This window comes from Sciurus vulgaris (assembly GCF_902686455.1).
Source record: "Sciurus vulgaris genome assembly, chromosome: X".
NCBI lineage: Eukaryota > Metazoa > Chordata > Mammalia > Rodentia > Sciuridae > Sciurus > Sciurus vulgaris.
In genome coordinates, this window is record NC_136471.1 from 17,289,945 (window position 1) to 17,312,183 (window position 22,239).

General features: G+C 39.0%; 1 protein-coding gene across 11 annotated transcripts in view; it reads right to left on the minus strand.

Moving 5' to 3' along the window:
* Positions 1–22,239, minus strand: part of ADGRG4 (adhesion G protein-coupled receptor G4) — a 135,783-nt gene that overhangs the window by 85,937 nt on the left and 27,607 nt on the right. For 9 of the 11 annotated variants that reach the window (XR_013761202.1, XR_013761203.1, XR_013761204.1 and 6 more), the window contains one exon: positions 13,769–14,383. The exons of the other annotated variants lie outside the window; for them this stretch is intronic. Coding sequence is in view for 6 of the 9 variants with exons in the window: in XM_079124574.1 (XP_078980700.1) it covers positions 13,769–14,383 (615 nt within the window). In the remaining 3 variants the exon portion in view is untranslated. The remainder of the gene's footprint in view (positions 1–13,768; positions 14,384–22,239) is intronic. 11 annotated transcript variants of the gene reach the window in all.

A 22,239-nucleotide genomic window follows, 5' to 3' on the forward strand; every position in this document is an offset into this window, starting at 1 on the left:
GAGATATGATTAGTATTCCCGGTCATTTGGTTCATTTTATTTATTTATTTATTTATTTATTTATTTATTTATTTATTTATTTATTTATTTTGAGACGACTTGGTTTTTCCTTTATTTGACAATTCCTTTAGGATAATTCCTCCCTTTGCTGATTTGCTTCTTTGTTTTTCATCTCTTCCTCATGGAATATTTTGCTGAGAATGTTCTGTAATGCTGGCTTTCTTTTTGTAAATTCTTTTAGCTTTTGTTTATCATGGAAGGATTTTATTTCATCATCAAAATTTTAAGGTAAGTTTTGCTGGGTATAAAGATTCTTGGTTGGCATCCATTTTCTTTCAGGGCTTGAAAATGTTGTTCCAGGCCCTTCTAGCTTTTAGGGTCTGGATTGAAAATCTGCTGATATCCGTATTGGTTTTCCCCCTGAATGTAATTTGATTCCCTCTCTCTTGCGGCCTTTAAAATTCTGTCTTTATTTTGTATGTTGGGCATTTTCATTATAATGTGCCTTGGTGTGGGTCTGTTGTAATTTTGTATATTTGGAGTCCTATAAGCCTCTTGTACTTGATCTTCCATTTCATTCTTCAGATTTGGGAAATTTTCTGATAGTATTTCATTGAATAGATTGTTCATTCCTTTGGTCTGTTTCTCTAAGCCTTCCTCAATTCCAATCATTCTCAAATTTGGCCTCTTCATGATATCCCATAGTTCTTGTAGATTCTGTTCATGATTTCTTACCATCTTCTCTGTTTGTTCAACTTTGTTTTCAAGGTTAAATATTTTATCTTCAATGTCTGATGTTCTGTCTTCCAGGTGTTCTATTCTATTGGTTATGCTTTCTATGGAGTTCTTAATTTGGTTTATTGTTTCCTTCATTTCAAGGATTTCTGTTTGGTTTTCTTTCAATATCTCTAACTCTTTATTGAAGTGATCTTTTGCTTCCTGTATTTGCTCTTTTAACTGTCGATTGGTGCGATCATTCAGTGCCTGCATTTGCTCTTGCATCTCGTCATTTGCTTCCCTGAGCATTTTAATTATGTACATTCTGAACTCCCTTTCTGTCATTTCTTCTGCCATGCTGTCGTTGGGTTTCATTGATGTAACATCTAGATTTGTTTGTGGCATTTTCTTTCCTTGTTTTCTCATATTGTTCAGGTATCAGTTGACCGCTGTGATATTGCAGATTTCCTCTATTGTCTTATAATATCCCTGAAGATTTCTATTATATCCCCTCTTAGTCTTCAGTAGCCTGAAATCTTGGAGGAAGTTGATAATGCAGTGCTCCACAAGGGAGCTGACTCCCTAGGGGTGGTGGCCTTCTGGTGGGGTATATTCCCTGCTAGTGGGCAGAGGTACATTCACTTGCCGATGAATGGTCATCCAGAAGGGAAGTAGGTTGTGGGCTGATGCAAGACCAGTTTGGGCCTGTGTCTCTGATTTTACGGTCCTTTTGGGAGAACCTCACCCAACAGGGAGGAGTCACCCGGTGGGGAGGTCTCGCTGGTCGGTTTTCCTCCCAGAGGTTCCGTTCAATTCACAACTACCGCCTGGGCTGGGCAGCCTTCTTCTGCAATGTTCCCAGGGACCCGGACCTACCCCCTGGGCCTGGAAGCCTCACCCTTCGCAAACGAATCTCCTTCGGCTGCCTCTCCTCAGAGAAGCTGCCTGCAGTCCTGGAGCCTTCGCTCCGCCCCTCAGTTTGTCTGTGGGGCCCTTCCACCAAGAAGCCGTCTAGGACCCTGCTCTGCACTTTTCGCCTGGCTATGCGGCCCCTCCTCTGAGCAGCCACCTGGAGCCCCTTACAATCGCTCCGAGTCCCAGTGACCCGCAACACGCCTTTTCCTCCGGCAGCCACCTGTTGTTCCGTGCGGTTGCTCTAAGACCAAGTGACCCACCACGCACCACTTTCTCCACCAGGCAGTCACCCAGAGATCTGGTGCGTCACGAGTCCCAAGAACTCACTGTGCACCTTCTTGTCCCGACTGCCTCCCGTAGCCCTGGTGCAGTCACTTCGAGACCAAGCACCCCGCCGCGCTCCTCCTCCTTCTCCAGACTACCCCCCTATGTTCAGGAGCGGATGCTCTGGGACCAAACCACTCACCACGCTGTTCCACCGGATAGCCGCCCAGAGCCCTGGCACAGCTGCTCCAATTCCAAGCGACGTGCCGAGCCCGTATTTCTCCTTCTCCTCTGGGCAGCCCCCTGTGTTCAGGGGTGGTCACGTTCAGTGCAAACAGCTCACCAAGCACCTTCTCCTTTGGGCAGCCTCCCAGAGCGCAGGTGGGTTGCGCCGAGTCCAAGCGCTGTGGTGAACAGCCACCTCTCCAATGCTCCCAGCTGTCTGCGATCACTGCTCCAGCGGGGGGAAGGGCGCCTCGCCGGCAGTTCTACTTTGCAAAGATCCCTGCTTTCGGGGCTACTGCCCTGTCCGAGGGCTACCGCCCCATCTGGGATGCCTGCCCAGTGGGAAACACTCACCCGGCTGCTTTGAATTGGTCCCAAGTCTCTCATTATCTCCTTTTCTTGAGTCCTGAGTCCACGCTGCTCCTCCGGATAGCCGCCCGGAGCCCTGGCGCAGCTGATCCAATTCCAAGCAACGTGCTGAGCCCGTATTTCTCCTTCTCCTCTGGGCAGCCCCCTCTTCAATGCTCCCAGCTGTCTGCGATCACTGCTCCGCCGGGGGGAGGGGCGCCTCGCCGGCCGTTCTACTTTGCAAAGATCCCTGCTTTTGGGGCTACCGCCCCGTCCAGGACTCCTGCCCCGTCCGGGACGCCTGCCCAGTGGGAGACTCTCGCTCGGCTGCTTTGAGTTGGTCCCAAGGCTCTCTATATCTCCTCTTCTTGAGTCCTGAGTCCTGGAGCAACACGAAACGCAGCCACCCTCTAGTCCGCCATCTTGAATCCCCCCACACAATTTGAATAGACCAATTTCAAGTACTGAAATAGAAGAAGTCATCAAAAGCCTACCAACAAAGAAAAGTCCGGGACCAGATGGGTTCTCAGCCAAGTTCTACAAAACCTTTAAAGAAGAGCTCATTCCAATACTTCTCAAAGTATTCCATGAAACAGAAGAGGAGGGAACCCTCCCAAACTCATTCTATGAAGCCAATATCACACTGATACCTAAACCAGACAGAGACTCATCAAGGAAAGAAAATTTCAGACCAATATACTTAATGAACATCGACGTAAAAATTCTCAACAAAATTTTAGCAAATCGCATACAGAAACATATTAAAAAGATAGTGCACCATGATCAAGTGGGTTTCATCCCAGGGATGCAAGGTTGGTTCAACATCCAGAAATCAATAAATGTAATTCACCATATCAATAGACTTAAAGTCAAGAATCACATGATTATTTCAATAGATGCAGAAAAAGCATTTGATAAAATACAGCACGTCTTCATGCTCAAAACACTAGAAAAATAGGGATAGTGGGAACATTCCTTAACATTGTAAAGGCCATTTATGCTAAGTCCATGGCTAATATCATTCTAAATGGTGAAAAACTGAAAGCATTCCCCCTAAAAACTGGAACAAGGCAAGGATGCCCTCTTTCACCACTTCTATTCAACATCGTTCTTGAGACTCTGGCCAGAGCAATTAAACAAACCAAAGAGATTAAAGGGATACGAATTGGGAAAGAAGAACTCAAACTATCCCTGTTTGCTGATGACATGATTATATATTTAGAGGAACCTGGAAATTCCACCAGAAAACTCTTAGAACTCATAAGTGAATTCAGTAAAGTAGCAGGTTACAAGATCAATGCTCATAAATCCAATGCATTTTTATACATATGTGATGAATCTTCAGAAAGAGAAATTAGGAAAACTACCCCATTCACAATAGCCTCAAAAAAAATAAAATACTTGGGAATCAATCTCACAAAAGAGGTGAAAGACCTCCACAATGAGAACTACAGAACACTAAAGAAAAAAATTAAAGAACACCTTAGAAGATGGAAAGATCGTCCATGTTCTTGGATAGGAAGAATTAATATTGTCAAAATGGCCATACTACCTAAAGTGCTGTACAAATTCAATGCAATTCCAATGAAAATCCCAATGACGTACCTTACAGAAATAGAGCAAGCAAATGAAATTCATCTGGAAGAATAAGAAACCAAGAATAGCTAAAGCAATCCTTAGCAGGAAGAGTGAAACAGGGGGTATTGCAATACCAGATCTTCAACTCTACTAGAAAGCAATAGTAACAAAAACAGCATGGTATTGGTACCAAAATAGAAAGGTAGATCAATGGTCCAGAATAGAGGACACGGACACAAACCCAAATAAATACAATTTTCTCATACTAGACAAAGGTGCCAAAAATATGCAATGGAGAAAAGATAGCCTCTTCAACAAATGGTGCTGGGAGAATTGGAAATCGATATGCAACAGAATGAAACTAAACCCATATCTCTCACCATGCACGAAACTAATCTCAAAATGGATTAAGGACCTTGGAATCAGACCAGAGACCCTGCAGATTATAGAAGAAAAAGTAGGTCCAGATCTTCAACATGTCAGCTTAGGACCAGAATTCCTTAACAGGACTCCCATAGCACAAGAAATAAAAGCAAGAATCAATAATTGGGATAGATTCAAACTAAAAAGCTTTCTCTCAGCAAAGGAAACTATCAGCAATGCGAAGAAAGAGCCTACAGAGTGGGAGAATATCTTTGCCAATCATACTTCAGATAGAGCACTAATCTCCAGAATCTAAAAAGAACTCAAAATCCTCTACTCCAAGAATACAAATAATCCAATCGACAAATGGGCTAAGGAAATGAATAGACACTTCACAGAAGAAGATCTACAAGCAATCAACAAACATATGGAAAAATGTTCCACATCTCTAGTAATAAGAGAAATGCAAATCAAAACCACCCTAAGATTCCATCTCACCCCAATTAGAATGGCGATTATCAAGAATACAAGCAACAACATGTGTTGGCGAGGATGTGGGGAGAAAGGTACACTCATACATTGTTGGTGGGGCTGCAAATTAGTGCAGCCATTCTGGAAAGCAGTGTGGAGATTCCTTAGAAAACTTGGAATGGAACCACCATTTGACCCAGCTATCCCTCTCCTTGGCCTATACCCAAAGGACTTAAAATCAGCATACTACAGAGATACAGCCACATCAATGTTCATAGCTGCTCAATTCACAATAGCCAGACTGTGGAACCAACCTAGATGCCCTTCAATTGATGAGTGGATAAAGAAACTGTGGTATATATATACAATGGAATATTACTCAGCCATAAAGAATGATAAAATTATGGCATTTGCAGGCAAATGGATGAAATTGGAGAATATCATGCTAAGTGAGATAAGCCAATCTCAAAAAGCCAAAGGAAGAATGATATCGCTAATAAGTGGATGAGGACACATAATGGGGGGTGGGAGGGGTTAGTGTTAGGTTAGAGTTAGGGTTAGGGAGGGGCGCAAGAATGGAGGAAGGAAGGACTGTATAGAGGGAAAAGAGGGGTGGGAGGGGTGGGGGGAAGGGAAAAATAACAGAATGAATCAAACAACATTGTTCTATGTAAATTTATGATTACACAAATGGTATGCCTTTACACCATGTACAAACAGAGAAACAACATGTATCCCATTTGCTTTTAATAAGAAAAAAAAAAAGAAACCCACAACAAACATCAACTATAATGGTGAAAGAAGAAATGCTTTCCCACTAAGATTAGAAACAAGGCAAGGATGTCCACTCCTACTCTTATTCAATGTAATCATGGAAGTTAGAGTCTCTCCAATAAGGCAGGAAAAAAGGCATTGCAGATTATGTGGTTATTTGCACAGAAAATCCCAAAGAATCCCCATGAAAATAAAAACTCCCAGAACTTAAAATTGAGTTCAGAAAGTTTACAGGACACAAAGTTAACACTCCAAAATCAATTACATTTCTGTGTCCTAAAAAAGAACAGGTAGAAGCCAAGAAGCTAGTTACAATCACTCCAGTGATTAATAAAACATGTATATGTCAAAATCACAAAATACTAATGAAAAAAAAATAAATAAAATCTTTAAAAAGGGAGAGGCATACCATGTACATAAACTGGGAATTTTGACCTAGTAAAGATGTTGGTTTTCTCCAAATAATTATACATATAAAATGCAATTCCTATCAAAAGTCCAAACAGGTTTTATGCAGATATAGTCTAAAAATTTACTTAAATCCACAAGCCTTAGAATAGTAAACTAATTTTAAAAAAGAAAGGTAAGGTGAGAGGAATCACTATACCCAATATTATGCCTTACAATACAGCTATATCAATCAAGACAGTATAGTATTGGCAGAGGTATAGACACAAGAAGAATGAAATAAATAGAAATCTCAGAAATAGACCCACAAAAATATGCTTAACTGGTTTTTGAAAAATGTACGAAAGCAATTCCAAAGAAGGATAATCTTTCCAATGAACAGTACTGGAGCAATTTAACATACGCAGACACAAAAATATGAACCTCACCCTGAACTTCATACCTTAAGCAAAAATTAATTCAGAAGGGATCAAAGACTTAAGTGGAAATAAAAAGCTATGAAACGTTTAGAAATAAAGAATGGTAGGAAATCTTTAGGAGCTAGGGCTAAGCAAAGAGTTCTTAGACTTGACACCAAAAGCATGATCCATGAAATATAAATTAGTAAGAGTTTTTCAAAATGAAAAGCTCTTCTCCATGAGATCTCATGTGAAAAAGATTTTTTAAAATCTACAGAGTAGCCAGGCATGATGTTGCATGCCTGTAATCCCAGAGGCTCAGGAGGCTGAGACAGGAGGATCGCGAGTTCAAAGCCAGCTTCAGCAAAAGCAAGGCACTAAGCAACTCAGTGAGATCCAGTCTCTAAATAAAATATAAAATAGGGCTGGGAATGTGGCTCAGCGGTCAAGTGCCCCTGAGTTCTATAGCCGGTACCTCCCCACAAAATAAAATCTACAGAGTAGGAGAAACTATTTGCAAAGCACATATCCAACAAAGGACTTTAGAACTTTCAAATCTCAAAGTAAAACAAGCAACCCAGTTCTTTAAAAAGGCATAAGACAGGAACAGCCTTTTCACCAACAGAGACATATAGATGGCAAGTAAGCACAGCAAAAGTTCAATCTCATTAGGTATCAGGGCAATGCAAATTAAAACTACAATGAAATATTACTACACATTTACAAGAATAGTTTAAATTAAAAATAGACCACACAAAATGTAGGCAAGGATGCAGAGAAAATAAATCATTCCTACGTTGCTGGTGGGAATGTAAAATGACAAAGGCATTTTAGAAAACAGTCCAGCAGTTTCTTATAAAATGAATCATGTAATTACCATATAGCCCAGAAACTTCACTATAAGCATTTATTCCAGATAAATAAAATTTTTGCTCACACAAAAACCTGTACACAAATGTTGATAATGATTTTTTGCAGTAAAAATTGGAATTGGCCCAGATGTCTTTCAATAGGTAAATAGGTAAGAAACAGCAACAAAAACCTCAATGCATCCACACTATGGAATATTACTCAGCAATAAAAAAAGAACAAACTATTTTTATGCATGGCAACCTGATGACTCTGCAGGGAATGATGCTGCCTAAAAAAGCCAACCTTAAAAGGTCACATACTATGTGATTCCATTTATATGATATTCTGGAAATGACAAAATTTTTGAAACATAGGACAGATTAGAGATTTTCAGGAATTAGTGTTTTGGGTAATCAAGTGGGGTGGAAAGGAAATAATGGGAAACAGGTAAGTATGGTTATAAAGGACAACATGAGGGATATTTGTGTTATATGAACTGTTCAGGATCTTGACTCTGGTAGTAGATACACAAAGGTACACAGGTGATAAAATAGTATAGAACTTAATATGCACATAAATGGCTACAAGTAAAGCTAGAGAAATCTGAATAAGAATAGTGGGTTGTATCAATGCCAATATTCTGATTGTTACAACAAAACTTTGTAAAACGTTATCATTGATGGAAACTGGGCAAAGTGCACAAGGAATCTCCAAGTACATGTGAATCTATAATTATCTTGATCAAAAGAAATCAGTTTAAAAAAGCAAATGTAAAAGACCACATTGTCCAGGTAGTTGAGTAATAACCAAACACCCATTTGTACTGGAAGGACCAGAGAAGTCATGGGATCCAGTCTCCATGTTTTGCCGCACTCATTCTAGTCCTGTTGTGAACAAGTGATCACTTCCATAAATTATTTACATGAGCTTTGCTGCCTGTGTATATTAAAGTGGTGATAATCCATGCTGATTCACAGGGGCCTGTGAGCTTAATTGCCATTTGCTCTTTCACTCTAGACAAAATTGTATTATTGTAATCATTGGGAGTTAGAGAACAGAGGTATAGAGTGGTTGAATATTTATGAGGCATTTTGAGGCAAATGCACCTGCCAACAGAATATTAAGTAGAACATTTGTTAAGGTACCAAATTCTGGTTGTGATTTGGGCATATCACATCATATTAAATTTTTGTGTTGTTCTAGCCCACATATTGCATCTAGTTTTTCTTTCAATCATGACCTCTATAAATATAATTCAATGTGTTGATTAGATTTGTGGGAGATAATGGTGACCAGAAAGTGCCACAAACAGATCTGCCAGTGGGGTACAAAAATATGAAATGAGCATCTTTGAGATGATAAGGGAGAAATTTTTTCAAAATGGTGTCTGCATTCAGTTTTTAAGAAAGGACATGAAAAATGAATCTTGTGATAGAGAGACAAGTTAGAGCCTACAACTCCGAATCTATAGGAGAACGTCACCCTGTGCAGGGGAATACAAATAAGAAAGCTTTGAACAAAGTACAAACAGCCCGTGCTTATCTTTCGTGATGAAAAACGAGGGGAACACAGAGAATTGATGTACAAGGGCAAGACCAAATTGCCTTTTAGCTATAGAGTCCATCACTGTGGAATCTTTCCTATGAGAGTTGATAATTGGATAGAGGGATTAATAGTGGGCCAAACAAAGGCCTTTAGAAAGTACATAAACTATGCAATCCATCTCTGCATATTTCAATGACTGGTTCATAACATAATTCAAAGCAGCTGGAGCATTAGGTCAATTAAAAATCCCCAGCAAATAAATGATCCCACAGATAGAAGAACACTATGTTTTAATGCAATGTATATTTCCTAGGATGGACTTAATTCGTGTGTTTTGATTCTTTTCAATAGAAGGGATTCCTCAAATGTATAACTCAGAGTAATTTAATTTGCATGCCTTTTTGAGGCTCTTCATCTTCATTCATTCATGGGTCAGAACAAATTCTCTATTGGATCATGTGTGCAAGTTAACATTAGGAAATGTGCTTATATGTCCACAAATCAAGTTTTACAGCAATTCATATGTATATTTTATCTTTGTTTTTAAACTATATGCATTCATGCATGCACATATGCCCATAAACACTTTTAAACCCGTAAGAAAAATATCTTGAAAAACAGACATTTCTATGTAGAGGATGAGGAGTAGATTTTACTTCATACTTCACATATTTTGTATTATTTAAATCTGTTTAATTTACAAATATATATTGCATTTGTAATCATTCAAAATCAGGAAAAGAGGCTACAAAATGACCCACAAGATAAATTTCTAATGACTGGCACCTTTACTGTTATTATTTATCACTGCGCTGTTTAAATATTCCTGAGCCATTTCCCACTATAGCGAATACTTATTTAATAAATCCAGGTAGGGTTCATGTTTTTCAGCAAATGTTCCCCAAAAGCCTTGTTCTCATGAATATATAAATATATATAATTTATGTGTGAATAGATTTATGGAGATTTGTAACCTAGCAATGTGCTCATTAAAATTTATTTTTAAAGGGCATAATCCTTCTATGTACCATAAATACCAATTTATTAGGCAAAAGTTAAACTCAGACATGTTGTCATCACTCACATTTATTCATATATTGCCACCCTTTTCCTACATGTCATATGACCAAGACAAAAGTAAGAGAAATTCTATGGTATTACAGTTCCTTCAGTGGTGTGGCCACCAGTGACTCTAGCTGGTAACCTAATTCCCCCAGACGGGTTATCAGTGCCAGAAATTTCCATCAATGGAAGTTTCTAAGACAGTGGTTCATAATTTTTGGGGTGCCACAGAATCCCTTGAGAGAGTCCTGCATGATGTAGGGGTGAAGATAACATGGGCTTTGCATTCAGACATATCTTTGTTTAAATTCCAGCTCCACGGTTTATTTCATTGGTGACCTTAGGCAATACACTTAACCTCTCTGAGACTCTCTCTTCATCTATAAAATGGCTGGCACACGGTAAGAACTTAGGCAAAGACAGCAATTATATTGTTAGAACAAGATAAAAACCGTTGGCTCTGTCTAAAAAAGATCCACCTTGCATTTTTAAGGTATTACATACAATTTCAGGGGTTTTGCCAACTCCTTCAAAGCCCTTGGGTTAGGAACTCTTGTTTAAAGATTTGGAAAGAACACATGAAACCTGAAAAGTGGAGAGAATATTTTATACCATTTTTTCTTATTTGTCACTTAAGGTGGTGTTTTATTGTGTTTGTCGTGTTGGATTATTTGTGAGTTGTGCACATAAGGACTCAACCCAAACAATAGGGTGGATTGTAAAATAAAAAGTGTAAATAAGAGCAAAATAAATAAGGGTTGTATATCTTTTAAAACATTAATTAGATTTAGTTATTTCCCAGCCAAACAGTAGGAAAGGCTATGACTGGGTTCAGTTTTTAAAGATCACTATAAAACATGTGTGTTTACTAGGGCCATAGTTCTGTGTCCTTAGATCAAAGATAAATTTATCTTAAACTGTTTTGCATGAGCTGTTCAGATTTAACCTACTAGTCCCTAGTTCAGTTTTATAATCATAGCCAGCTAGGACTCTTTGATTATTTTCAAGAGTTCAGAAAAGAGAAAAAAATGGTGCCTTCAGTTAGCAGCACAAAGGAATAGCTTTGTTCTTCCTTTGCATTGGTCTGATCTCAAAGAAATAGAAATCCCCTGCAATGTGCCTCTGCCATTAACTCAAACAACATATGGACTGTTGATGAAAGCATATCCCAACAGCAGTCTGTGAGATCTCCCTTAGGCTAGGTTCTAGCCCCTATTCCCTCCCTAAATGCCCTCCTCCCAAATTCATAAGAAAAGTAAACAAGACCCCAAAAATAAGTGAACATTTCAGGAAATGAGAAAAATTCTATTTTGATGTTATTATCACTGACTACTACCCATGCTTTAGGACTGTTGATGATGTTGAAGATTGGAAATGAGTATGGAGTGGGATTTTACAGAGAAAAACAATCCTGTATTTCCTTCTCAAAACCAGAGAGCAGAAACATGCATGCATAATTCCAAGAAGACAGGATTTTTTATAAGAACTCTATCCAAATAGTTATTCAATATCATCATTGTACTCACGAGAAAAGTGAATTGGTTTATAAATACCATTCCCAGCTAAAAGGAACCAGCATTCCTCGGTAAACTGACTGATTCTTGGGCTGAAGAGAAAAAGTACAGGATGATCCTAGAGTATCTTGTTCCAAAAAATAAACATATGCTCAAAGACTGATGGAGTGTGTCAAAGGAACACAAGAGCCAGATTGGAGGGCTCACACTGGCTAAATTTGGGTCAATTTGAGTATCAAAATAAACAATAGTTAGATTTTAATGCAATAAATACAATGAGAATCCATGAGTTCATGCTCATAAAATAAACACATGAATGAATGAACAGGTAAATGTGGAAGAAGAGAAAACTATTCCTTACAATAGAAGGTAGAAAAATAATGGAGTTTGCCACCATCATAGTAACTGGTGATTCAGGCAAGAATCGTCAATAGATTTACAACTATTGGGTAAAAGTTTGATAAGAAGAGGGTATTTATGTGACCCCTCCAAACATCTCCCCAGAAATTGCTTCATAATTACAAAGGAAAAATAACACCTTTACAATGGAAAAATTTGCCAGACATCAGAATCAAGTGATCAAAGTTATCATCTCAAATAATGGAACAAATTGGCACCGTGCGTCCACTGATGTAATGCACTGAGAAAAATACAACATCATCTCTGTGGTATTCTTGCCAAAAATACAGAGCATAAAGTTAACCATGAGGAAATATTAGACAAACCCAAATGAAGGGAAATGACACAAAATAACTGGACTGTGTGCTACAAATACGAAAGACAAGTGTGTCATTCAACTTTTCATTACTGTGACCAAAATACCTGATGAGAACAAGTAAGAGGAGAAATTTATTTTGGCTCACCAATTCAGAGGTTCGGTTCACAGTAGGCTAAGTCCATCGCCCTCCAACTAACGTGAGACAGCACATCATGGCAGAAGGGCGCAGTGAAAGGAATTTGCTCCCCTCATAGTGACCAGAAAACAGGGAAGGGGAAAGGGGCCACAGGGAAAGTGAACACTCCCAGGTCATGCCCCCAATTATGCACCTCCTCCAGCTAATGCCCAGTTGTTTCATTAAAATTAGAATGGACTGTTTAGGTTACAGCTCTCATGATCCGATCATTTCATCTCTGAACATTCCTGCATTAACACAGGAACTTTGGGGGAACGCTTCATATCCAAACCAGAACAACAAGGAAAGACTGAGGGTCTCTTCCAGATTGGAGTCTAAAGAGACATTGTAACTAAATATAATGTATGGTCCTGAATTGGATCCTAGACCAATCAAAAATAGCTATAAAGGAAGTTATTTGAACAATTCACTAAGTTGGAATATAAACTGTGAATTAGGTTTTAGTATTGTATCAACATTAAATTTTCTGCTTTTAAATATGCAGTGTGGTTAAATAAGATGATTCCTTATTCTTAGGGAAAATACACAGGGGTATTTAGTGATAAAAGGAAATCATGCTTACAACTTACTCTCAAATGATTCACAAATAAATTACATCTCTGTGTGTGCGTACGTGTGTACATGTGTGTGTTTGTGTGTGTGTTGTATAAGGGGAGGAGGAAGAGGAAGAGAAGAGAAATGAGAAAGATTAAGATAGAGAGAATAGGCCAGGCACAGTGATATACACCTGTAATCCCAGTGACTCAGGAAATAGAGACAGGAGGATCACAATTTTGAGGCCAGCCTGGGAAATTTAGTGAGACTCTGTCTCAAAATTAAAAATGAAAAAGGACTGTTGATGTAGCTCAGTGATAAAGTGTCTGAGGGTTCAATTCCCAGTAACAAAAAATAAAAATAAAAATATATGGAAACTGGGAGCAGTGGCACATGCCTGTAATCCTAGCAGCCCGGGAGGCTGAGGCGGGAGGATTGTGAATTCAAAGCCAGCCTCAGCAACTTAGCGAGGCCCTAAGCAACTTAGCAAGATCCTGTCTCTAAATAAAATATACAAAGGACTGGAGATATGGCTCAGTGGCTGAGTGCCCCTGAGTTCAACCCCTGGTCCCCCCCCCCAAAAAAAAAAATAAGATATGGAGGAAGATAAAGTATATGGGAAAGTGTTAGCCATTGATGAATCTAAGTGTATAAAATATAAGTTGTTATTCTTACAATTTTTCTGTAGTTTGAAATTATATGAAAATAAAAGTTAAATGAAAACAGTATTTGCTGTATATTAACAGTAGATTAAAAATTGTGGCAATCTCAGGCTCTTGTCAGAACATAGAGCTTTGACTGAAGAATGGATTCCTTGGAGTGGCAAACAGAGGGGCATGGAATAAACGCTATCCTTGCTAAGGAGGAAAATTAATCAGTTACTCACAGCAGCGCAGTCTCCTGTCAACAGTTGGGATGATCTTGTTGACAAGCCAAACATCTTCTTCCCAACTAACGATATTTCCATCTAAACACTTCATAAACTCCTCAGTTTCCAAGATGCGATCCCAGAGTTGAAAGTAGTACAAGCTGCCGACAAAGTGAGGTACCACTTTTATAACCTGGCCATCTTCATGTTTGGGAAAGTGCCCTAAGACCAGAGTCCCATTAGGTGTCAGGCTGTGCGGCTGATCCACTATTATCACTAACCTTTCTTTATTCAGGAAAAGCTCTAATCTGCCCTTCACTCCATCCCATATCAGGCATATTGTATACCATTTAAATGGAGTCAGTTGGTAACTGATATAAAAGGTCTTGCCCAAGTTGTGTAGTATTAGATGGTGATGATCTCCTGCAAGTCCGAAGTCTAAGTCTTCTCTTTCCAGCAGGCTGTTGTTAGTAATGTAGGAGAAGGCCTCCCAATAACCTGGCTTGTCATCTGTGGCTACCATATCAATACATGTTGTAAATCGGCTCAGTTCAGGAATGGTCTTGGCCGGGCTCACATATGTGCCACTTCTTCCATAAAAATCCAGTTTTTTTCCTTTTAGTGAAAGTGTATCTGTCCAGATTTGGAGAAGGGAGAAAGAGAAAACAGATCAAACTTCAGTTAAATTTCTTATCATCTTTGGCAGTATTCTCAAATTGTACAATGTAATTAGGAATCAATCCTGGTGTAAATAAATGAGTTGTAGATATACAAAAATAATCTCTATTTGACATCAGATGTAATTTTGGGCAGAAGAATTTCTTCCTAGTTACACTTTGCTGGGGCTAATATGAAAAGTTAGATTAGTGTTCCCAGAGCACATACCAGTTGGAGAGTTTAGAGGGTCAGTAAGAAATGTGTGACTTTTCTGAGCTAAATTACCTGTTTTATTCTGTTTCTGAAGACTGCTTCTCACTGAAAAGAACTGACAAAGGCCTGAAGGATGACCAGCTGGACAATATTGAAATTTTGAGTCTTCTGCTTGGAAGAGATGGCAGTGCCCTATGTGTATCCGGATGCCCTCCTTCCCTCTCCCCGCTGAGAGAGCTTAAGGCACTCCAGACATCCACGGAACCAGTTACCATTGGCTGTGGAGTCAGACAGCCTGGAGTGAAACCCCAGCTCCAATACTCATCAGCTGTGTAACTTTCAGCAAGTAAGTGAACCTTCCCAGGCCTCAATGCTTGCTTCAGTTAAATGAGGATTTAGGACCATAGTGTTGTATATCTGCCCAACAAAAGGGGCCCCGGTTCACATTAGAATCTAGGCCAGGTGGTCCCTGTCTACTTACAAGAGGCTTTGAAGATTAAGTGAAATAATATACACTAAGCTTCCTCAAGTATTGCTGAAGGACATTTCCATTGGTAGTGTCTTTTGGCAGGCAGCTTGGCAGTATTTACCAAAATTTAAATCAGGTATTCCTCCTTTCTCCTAGGCAGCTATTAAATGGTGATATTATCACCACTACAAGCCTCACAGCCCCAGGCCACTGGGCAAATATCTGAGGATTGCCTAATGTCGACCTAGTTCCATGCCCCATACAGACCAAGTCAAACCAAAAAAAAAGAACTTTGTGGAAGAACGGAATCATTACTTCTATCTGAATTAGGATTGCAGTGTTGGGACCACTACTCAAAAACAGTGGCAGCCATAGAAGCATACTACAGAGGCTGGCAGGAAGTCACCACTGACTTGTTTCTTGGAGATACCCCAAATGAGAGCCTTCAGATATTCTCCCACCATTCAGAATTCTCTCCCTCTGTTCCTCTACTGAACAGCCTCCAAAAGCAAGTAAGTACATATATATCCTTGCCCACACACATTCTCACACATACGCACACACACCATACCCATGGGCAGGAATTCATATTATTCACCTGCCAGTTATTGTTCAACTGTCCATGATAAATGAACAAATGGCTATTTCTGTCCTTGGCATATGCTATTACATTATCTTATCATCTTTCATGTAGCTAATAAATCAAAAGTAATCCCACAACACAGTAATCATTGTGAAATTCAGCTATTGATTATTGTTGGTTAACAGTGCTTTTCTGCTCAGCCCTCCAAATGACGTCAAATACAACATTTAAGAACTGGTTTTATGGTGAGCATAAATTTTCAGGGCTTACTTGTCACTTAAAAAAAGAATGTATCATAGTCTCATATGGTCTACAAGGGCCTCTCCTCTCTGCAATATACTAATATAAAGACAGTTGCCAAGGGAGAAGAATGAGCAATTTATGAAACCAAAAATATGAAGGCCAACAGTAAAAAAGATGCCACCTCACTATTTTTAAATGCAAATTTAAAAAGTAATGACATGCCACTTTGCCTACTAGATTCGTAAAATAATAGAAGTTTGAAAATACCCAGCATTGGCAAACATGTGGGGCAATAACTAATTCTTATGTGGAGCTGGTGGGAGTACCAGTTGAGTAGGATTTTTGAAGGGCAATTTGCCAGCTTCTATAACAATTTTAGTTGTATATATACTTATACTCTTTTGATATAAGGGACTGAACCCAGGGTCACTTAACCACTGAGCCACATCTCCAGCCCTTTTATATTTTATTTTGACACAGTGTCTCACTAGGTTGCTTACAGCCTAGCTAAATTGCTGAGGCTGGCTTCAAACCTGTGAGCCTCCTGCCTCAGCCTCCCAAGCTGCTGGGATTACAGGTGTGCACCACCACACCTGGAAAATTGTGTATGTGCTTTTGACCCAGTAACTGCATTTCCATCTATTTATTGTAGAAAAATATACATATATACAAAGGTGTGAGTACAAGGATATTTGTTGCAGCTTTGTTTCTAATCATGAAAAATTGAAAAAACTGTCTGTCTTTGTGGCTACTTATGAAAATGGTTACTTCTATACAATGAAGTACTAAAAAACACAAGGTAGACATATACAGTCATTTAGACATTTTCAAGTCTTAAAATTATGTGAAAGGGGAGTTACTTAAGTGTAGGTATAGTATTATTTATTAAAAATAACAAAAAGGGCTGGGGAGATAGCTCAGTTGGTAGAGTGCTTGCCTTGCAAGCACAAGGCCCTGGGTTCAATTCCCAGTACTGCAAAAAAAAAAAAAAGAAAGAAAGAAAAGAAAAATGTGTATTAACATATACATAGGAAAAAAAGTCTGGAAGAACACACATCAAACAGTTAAGAAGTATTATCTTTAGATGGGAGATTGAGGGGGATTTTGACTTTCTATATTATTTATTGAAGTAATAACTGCACTTTAAATAATCATTTATAATCAGAAAAATTAAGATAGACTGATGGCTGGATGAATAGGTGAAAGAATGAAAGAAAAGGGAAAGAAAGAATGAAAGAAAAGGGAAAGAAAGAAAGAAAGAAAGAAAGAAAGAAAAAGAAAGAAAGAAAGAAAGAAAGAAAGAAAGAAAGAAAGAAAGAAAGAAAGAAAGAAAGAGGAAAGAAAGAAAGAAAGAAAGAAAGGAAGGAAGGAAGGAAGGAAGGAAGGAAGGAAGGAAGGAAGGAAGGAAGGGAAAGATACAAATAAAGTGCGGCCTTACTTGAGCTTCTGCAAACAGAGATAAATTTTAATTAGACATCAGCAGAAGGAAGAGTGGTGTCATAGTCTTTAAAACTGGATTCATGCCCCAGTTATCTCTCTCACTATGTGGACATGGACAATTAGTGCCTGTAAAGCTCTTAGGACCGTGTTTGGCACATAGTGAGCACCATATAAATGTTAAATAAATAAACTCATGTCACGTCTGTGTAAGATGGGAATAATAATTGCCTACCTCACAGGGCCATTATAAAAGATGATACAATAACAACTAACATTGAGGTGATCTGTGTGACAATGTTTATAAACTATGAAGTACCATGTAAATGTCAGTTGCAGTGTTTGCCAGTGTCATTAGTAGAAACTTCCTTCTTCTCCCACAACCTTGTTCTCATCCTCACACATGCGGGCACATCTGTGCTGAGCCTTCCCCCAGCCTCCAGGCCTCTGGCAGGACCCAGAGGAGGCAGGGCTGTGATGAGGAGGAGAGGGGTTTGGCCCTTCTGTTTGGCCAGGCAAACAGCCTTCTCCATGGGCCTCTCAAGGGCCTGTTTCAAAGGCCACTTGTGTCTTTGCATATGATTTTGCTATCCATTGCAGATGTCTGCTCGGATGCTGCCATCTGTTCCCTGGCAATTTTCAAGTACAAATTGCATGATTCCCTGCCACACACACACACACACACACACACACACACACACACACACACACACGTGTGTTCTCTCTTAAATTTGACTTTCCTGCATCTCTTCATCTCTGTCTGCTGTTTCATTTTAAGTCCCATTTATTGCTTTCTCTACTTTTATTTTTTTTTAAAAAAAAAGAGGTGTTTTGTTGCATTATAAAAACAATGCTGTACATTTTTTAAAGAAAAAGTAGAAAGTATTAGAAAGTAAAAGGATCTGAACAAAGTCAGCCAGAGATTTCTACCATCCAAAGACAATCAGCAATAACATGTTGATGTATTTCCTTTGACTTCTTTGTGTGTGTGTGTGTGCGCCCACATGTGTGTGTGTAGGCTTTGCTTGTGTCTGTGTGTTTGGAGGTGAGATCGTATTGTATGGAAAATTTGGTCCCTTGCTTTTCTTACTTAACATTATAACATAACCGTATTCCACGTTAGGAAAAACACATCATAATCCTCATTGAAATACATATGTCATAGTCCCGGGAGCACCAACCACTATCTTATTTGTGCTGGGAAAATTCACATAACATAAAGTTCACCATTTAAATCATTTTAAATTGTAAAATTCAGTGACATTTAGCAGATTCACAATGGAGTACAAACAATACTATTATCTCATTCCCGAACATTTTCATTACTCCAAAAGGAAACCCTGTACTCACTAAGAAGACATTCTGTGTGTGTGCTCTCCCCTACTCCCCATGTTGGCAACCATTAGTATGTTTTCCATCTCTATAATTTTGCCTAGTCTGGACATGTCATATAAATGAAATACGTGACATTTTGTACTCGACTTTTTACATGCAGCATAATGTTCATCTGTGTTGAAGCGTGTATCAGTACCTCATTATTTTTTATAGCTCAATAATATTCCATTGTATACATATTACATTTCATTCATTGATTCATCTGTTAATACATCTTTGAGTTCTTACTACCTTAAGCTACTATGAACAACCTTCTGTGATTTTTGCCATTCATTTTGTTTTAACAAAATGTTTTCATTTCTTTTGGATATGTTTAATTTATAATAATAGCCAAGCATGGTGGTGCAAGCCGGTAGTTCCAGTGGCTCAGGAGGCTGAGGCTGGAGGATCATGAGTTCATAGTCATCCTAAGCTACTTAGCAAGACTCTAAGCAACTCCGTGAGATTCCGTCTCTAAATAAAATATTTGAAAGGGCTGGGGGTGTGACTCACTGGTTAAGTGCCCGTGGGTTCGATACCTGCTACCAAAATATTTATAATAATAATAGCCAAACTGTTTCCCAAAATAATGGCATCATTTTACATTTCTACCAGCAGTGTATTAGAGTTCCAACTTCTTCACATCCTCAAAAACACTTGCTATTTCCTGTTATTATTATTATTATTATTGCCATCATAGAGGCTGGGAAGTGGTATTCCAATATGGTTTTCATTTGCACTTCCCTAATAATTAAGGACATTGAGTGTCTCTTCATATTCTCGTTGCATATCTTTATTTGGAGAGATATCTATTCAAGTCTTTTGCCCATTTTTAATTAAGTTGTTCATCTTTTTGTCATTGAGTTGTAGGCATTCGTTATGTCATCTGGATACTAGAACTTTATCAGACATGTGACCTGCAAATTTTAGCTCACATTGTATAGGTTATCCTCATAATGACTTTTTTTTAATTTTTAGTTGTAAATGGACACAATACCTTTATTTATTTATTTATATGAGGTGCTGAGGGTCAATCCCAGTGCCTCACACATGCGAGGCAAACTCCAGCCTATCATAATGACTTTTCATGCATAAAAGTTTTTAATTTTGATGAAATCCAATTTATCTATTTTGTCTTTTGTTGCTTGTGCTATTGGTGTCACTTCCAAGAATCTATTTCCAAAACCAAGGCCATGAACATTTGTCCCTATGCTTTCCTTTGTCTGAGAGTTTTATAGATTTAGTTCTTAAATTTAGGTCTTTCATTCCTCTTGAGTTAATTTTGTACCTGACATGAGGTGGATGCATTCAACTTCACTGGCACTCAGTAGCTGTTTACTACATAAATGGTCATGCCTTATTTTAGGGCACAGAGTTGGAGGCTGACAGGTGGGCAAGTGGAGGACTGTCCCTTGTGCAAAGTTAAAGCATCTGACATAAAATGAGCAGACACTGCTGCTTATTTTAGGGAACTTTTGGTAAAAGATCAGCAAAGAGGCCCCCTCCAAAGTAATACATTTGTTTTAAAAATCAGTGAGCAAAATGTTAAGAAGTCTAAGAGACAAACAATCCCAATGATTTTTTTCAGTTGAAGACAGTATTAAGTAACCATCAGACATATTCTGTAGTGAGTCTTCTGCCCTTTCTGTGCAAAGTTTCTCCTTTAAAATGTTAAAGTGTTTCAAAGTTTTGAGACTGAGATTGCAAGTGTACTATCTTACATGATCTTAGGAAAAGTGAACAAATGCAGTTTTCTCATGGTCAGGCACTGTAGTACCTGGTCATTATTGCCCTCACACAAGGTGACCTGCTTTCCTCTTTTAGACTCAGTGAGCCTGACAGAACATTTGTGTCTGTATTATTAGTTTGCTAGGGCTGCCATAACAATATACCAGAAAATGGATAGCTAAAACAACATAAATTTATTGTTTCATGATTTTGGAGGTTAGAAATTCAGAGATGAAGATGCATATGCATTCAAGGTTGGTTCCTTCTAAGGACTATCAGGAAGAAATCTGTTCAGTGTCTTTCTCCTAGTTTCCCATGGTTGGCTGCAATATTTGGTGTTCCTTTGCTTGAAGGCCTGTAACCCCAGTATTTACCTTTAGCCTCCTATGGTCTTCTCCCTGTGTGCATGTCTGGATCTAAATTTCCTCTTTTTATTAAGACACCATTCAGATTGGATTAGAGGCCCACTCTGCTCCAGCATAATCTCATCTTAACTAATTACATTTGCAATAACCATATTTCCGAATTAGATCACATTCTGAGGTACCAAGGGTTAGAACTTCAACATATAAATTTGGAGAAGACACCATTCAACTTAGAATACTTGAAAGACTCTAGGCCCTGTCAACCACCTGGAAATGCCTCCTTTTCAAAGAAGGGAGAGAAGGCAGAGCACATTTAGGGAAAAGGGGCCACTAGAGGTTTTAGTTGTGTTTATACTTTGGAGTATCTGAACAGGGTACCCTGAAGGTGAGCACTCTGCCAAGGATACTCCATGCCTGCCAACTGGTAAATGTCACCATTCCTATTAAATGGGAATAATCAGACACTCATTTACATATTCTATGAAGGCTTTATCTTAGCAAGAGATTTTCTGGCTTTTAGTATCATAAACACTTGAAAATCAATGTTCTGGAGCATTGAGAAAATTCATAGGCCAGATCCTAATCTAGCAAACCCATGACTATCTGAGCAGACATAATATAATAGATAGGTGCATGATAATGGCTAACTCCATTATCCACATCACCGTGGCCATAATGTGCACAACCACAGAGAACCAGAGTTACTATCTGCGACTCCATGACCACACATCTCACTGGACTTGTGAGTAACCAGATGTTATGGTTTACATTGAGGTGTCTTCCAGGAGCTCATGTGTGAGACAATGCAAGAAGGTTTAGAGGTGAAACAGTTAGGTTATGGGAGCCTTAAGCTAACCAGTGCATTAATAACCTGGTGGGTGGTAACTGCAGGTAGGGTATGGCTGGAGGAAGTAGGTCCCTGGGGGTGTGGCTTTGAGGTATATATTTTGTCCTTATTGAGCAGAGCTAGCTTTCTCTTTCTGCTTCCTGGTGCCATGTTCCCTCTGCCACACCTTTCCCCTGTGATGCTCTACCTCGCCCCCAGTCCCAAGGAATGAAGTTGGTCATCTATAGACTGAGACCTCTGAAATTGTGAGCCCCCAAACTAACTTTTCCTCCTCTAATTGTTCCTGTTAGGTCTTTTGGTCACAGCAATGAAAAAAAACTGATTAAAACACAAGGTTACTACTTAGATAGACCATATTTGCTATATAGAGAAGCATTCAACAGTGACCCTCATTTCTGTCACCAGCCATAGAGCTATCTAACACATTCCTTCCTCCAGGACCCAAGCTGTTGACCATATGTGTGGCCTGTCAAGAGTTCTTTATTGGAACAGGAGGCAGAGGAACTAACCTCACACAGGGAATGCGATTGTTCCTCCAATCTTGTATTCAAATTCCATGATTCCTCCAACAAA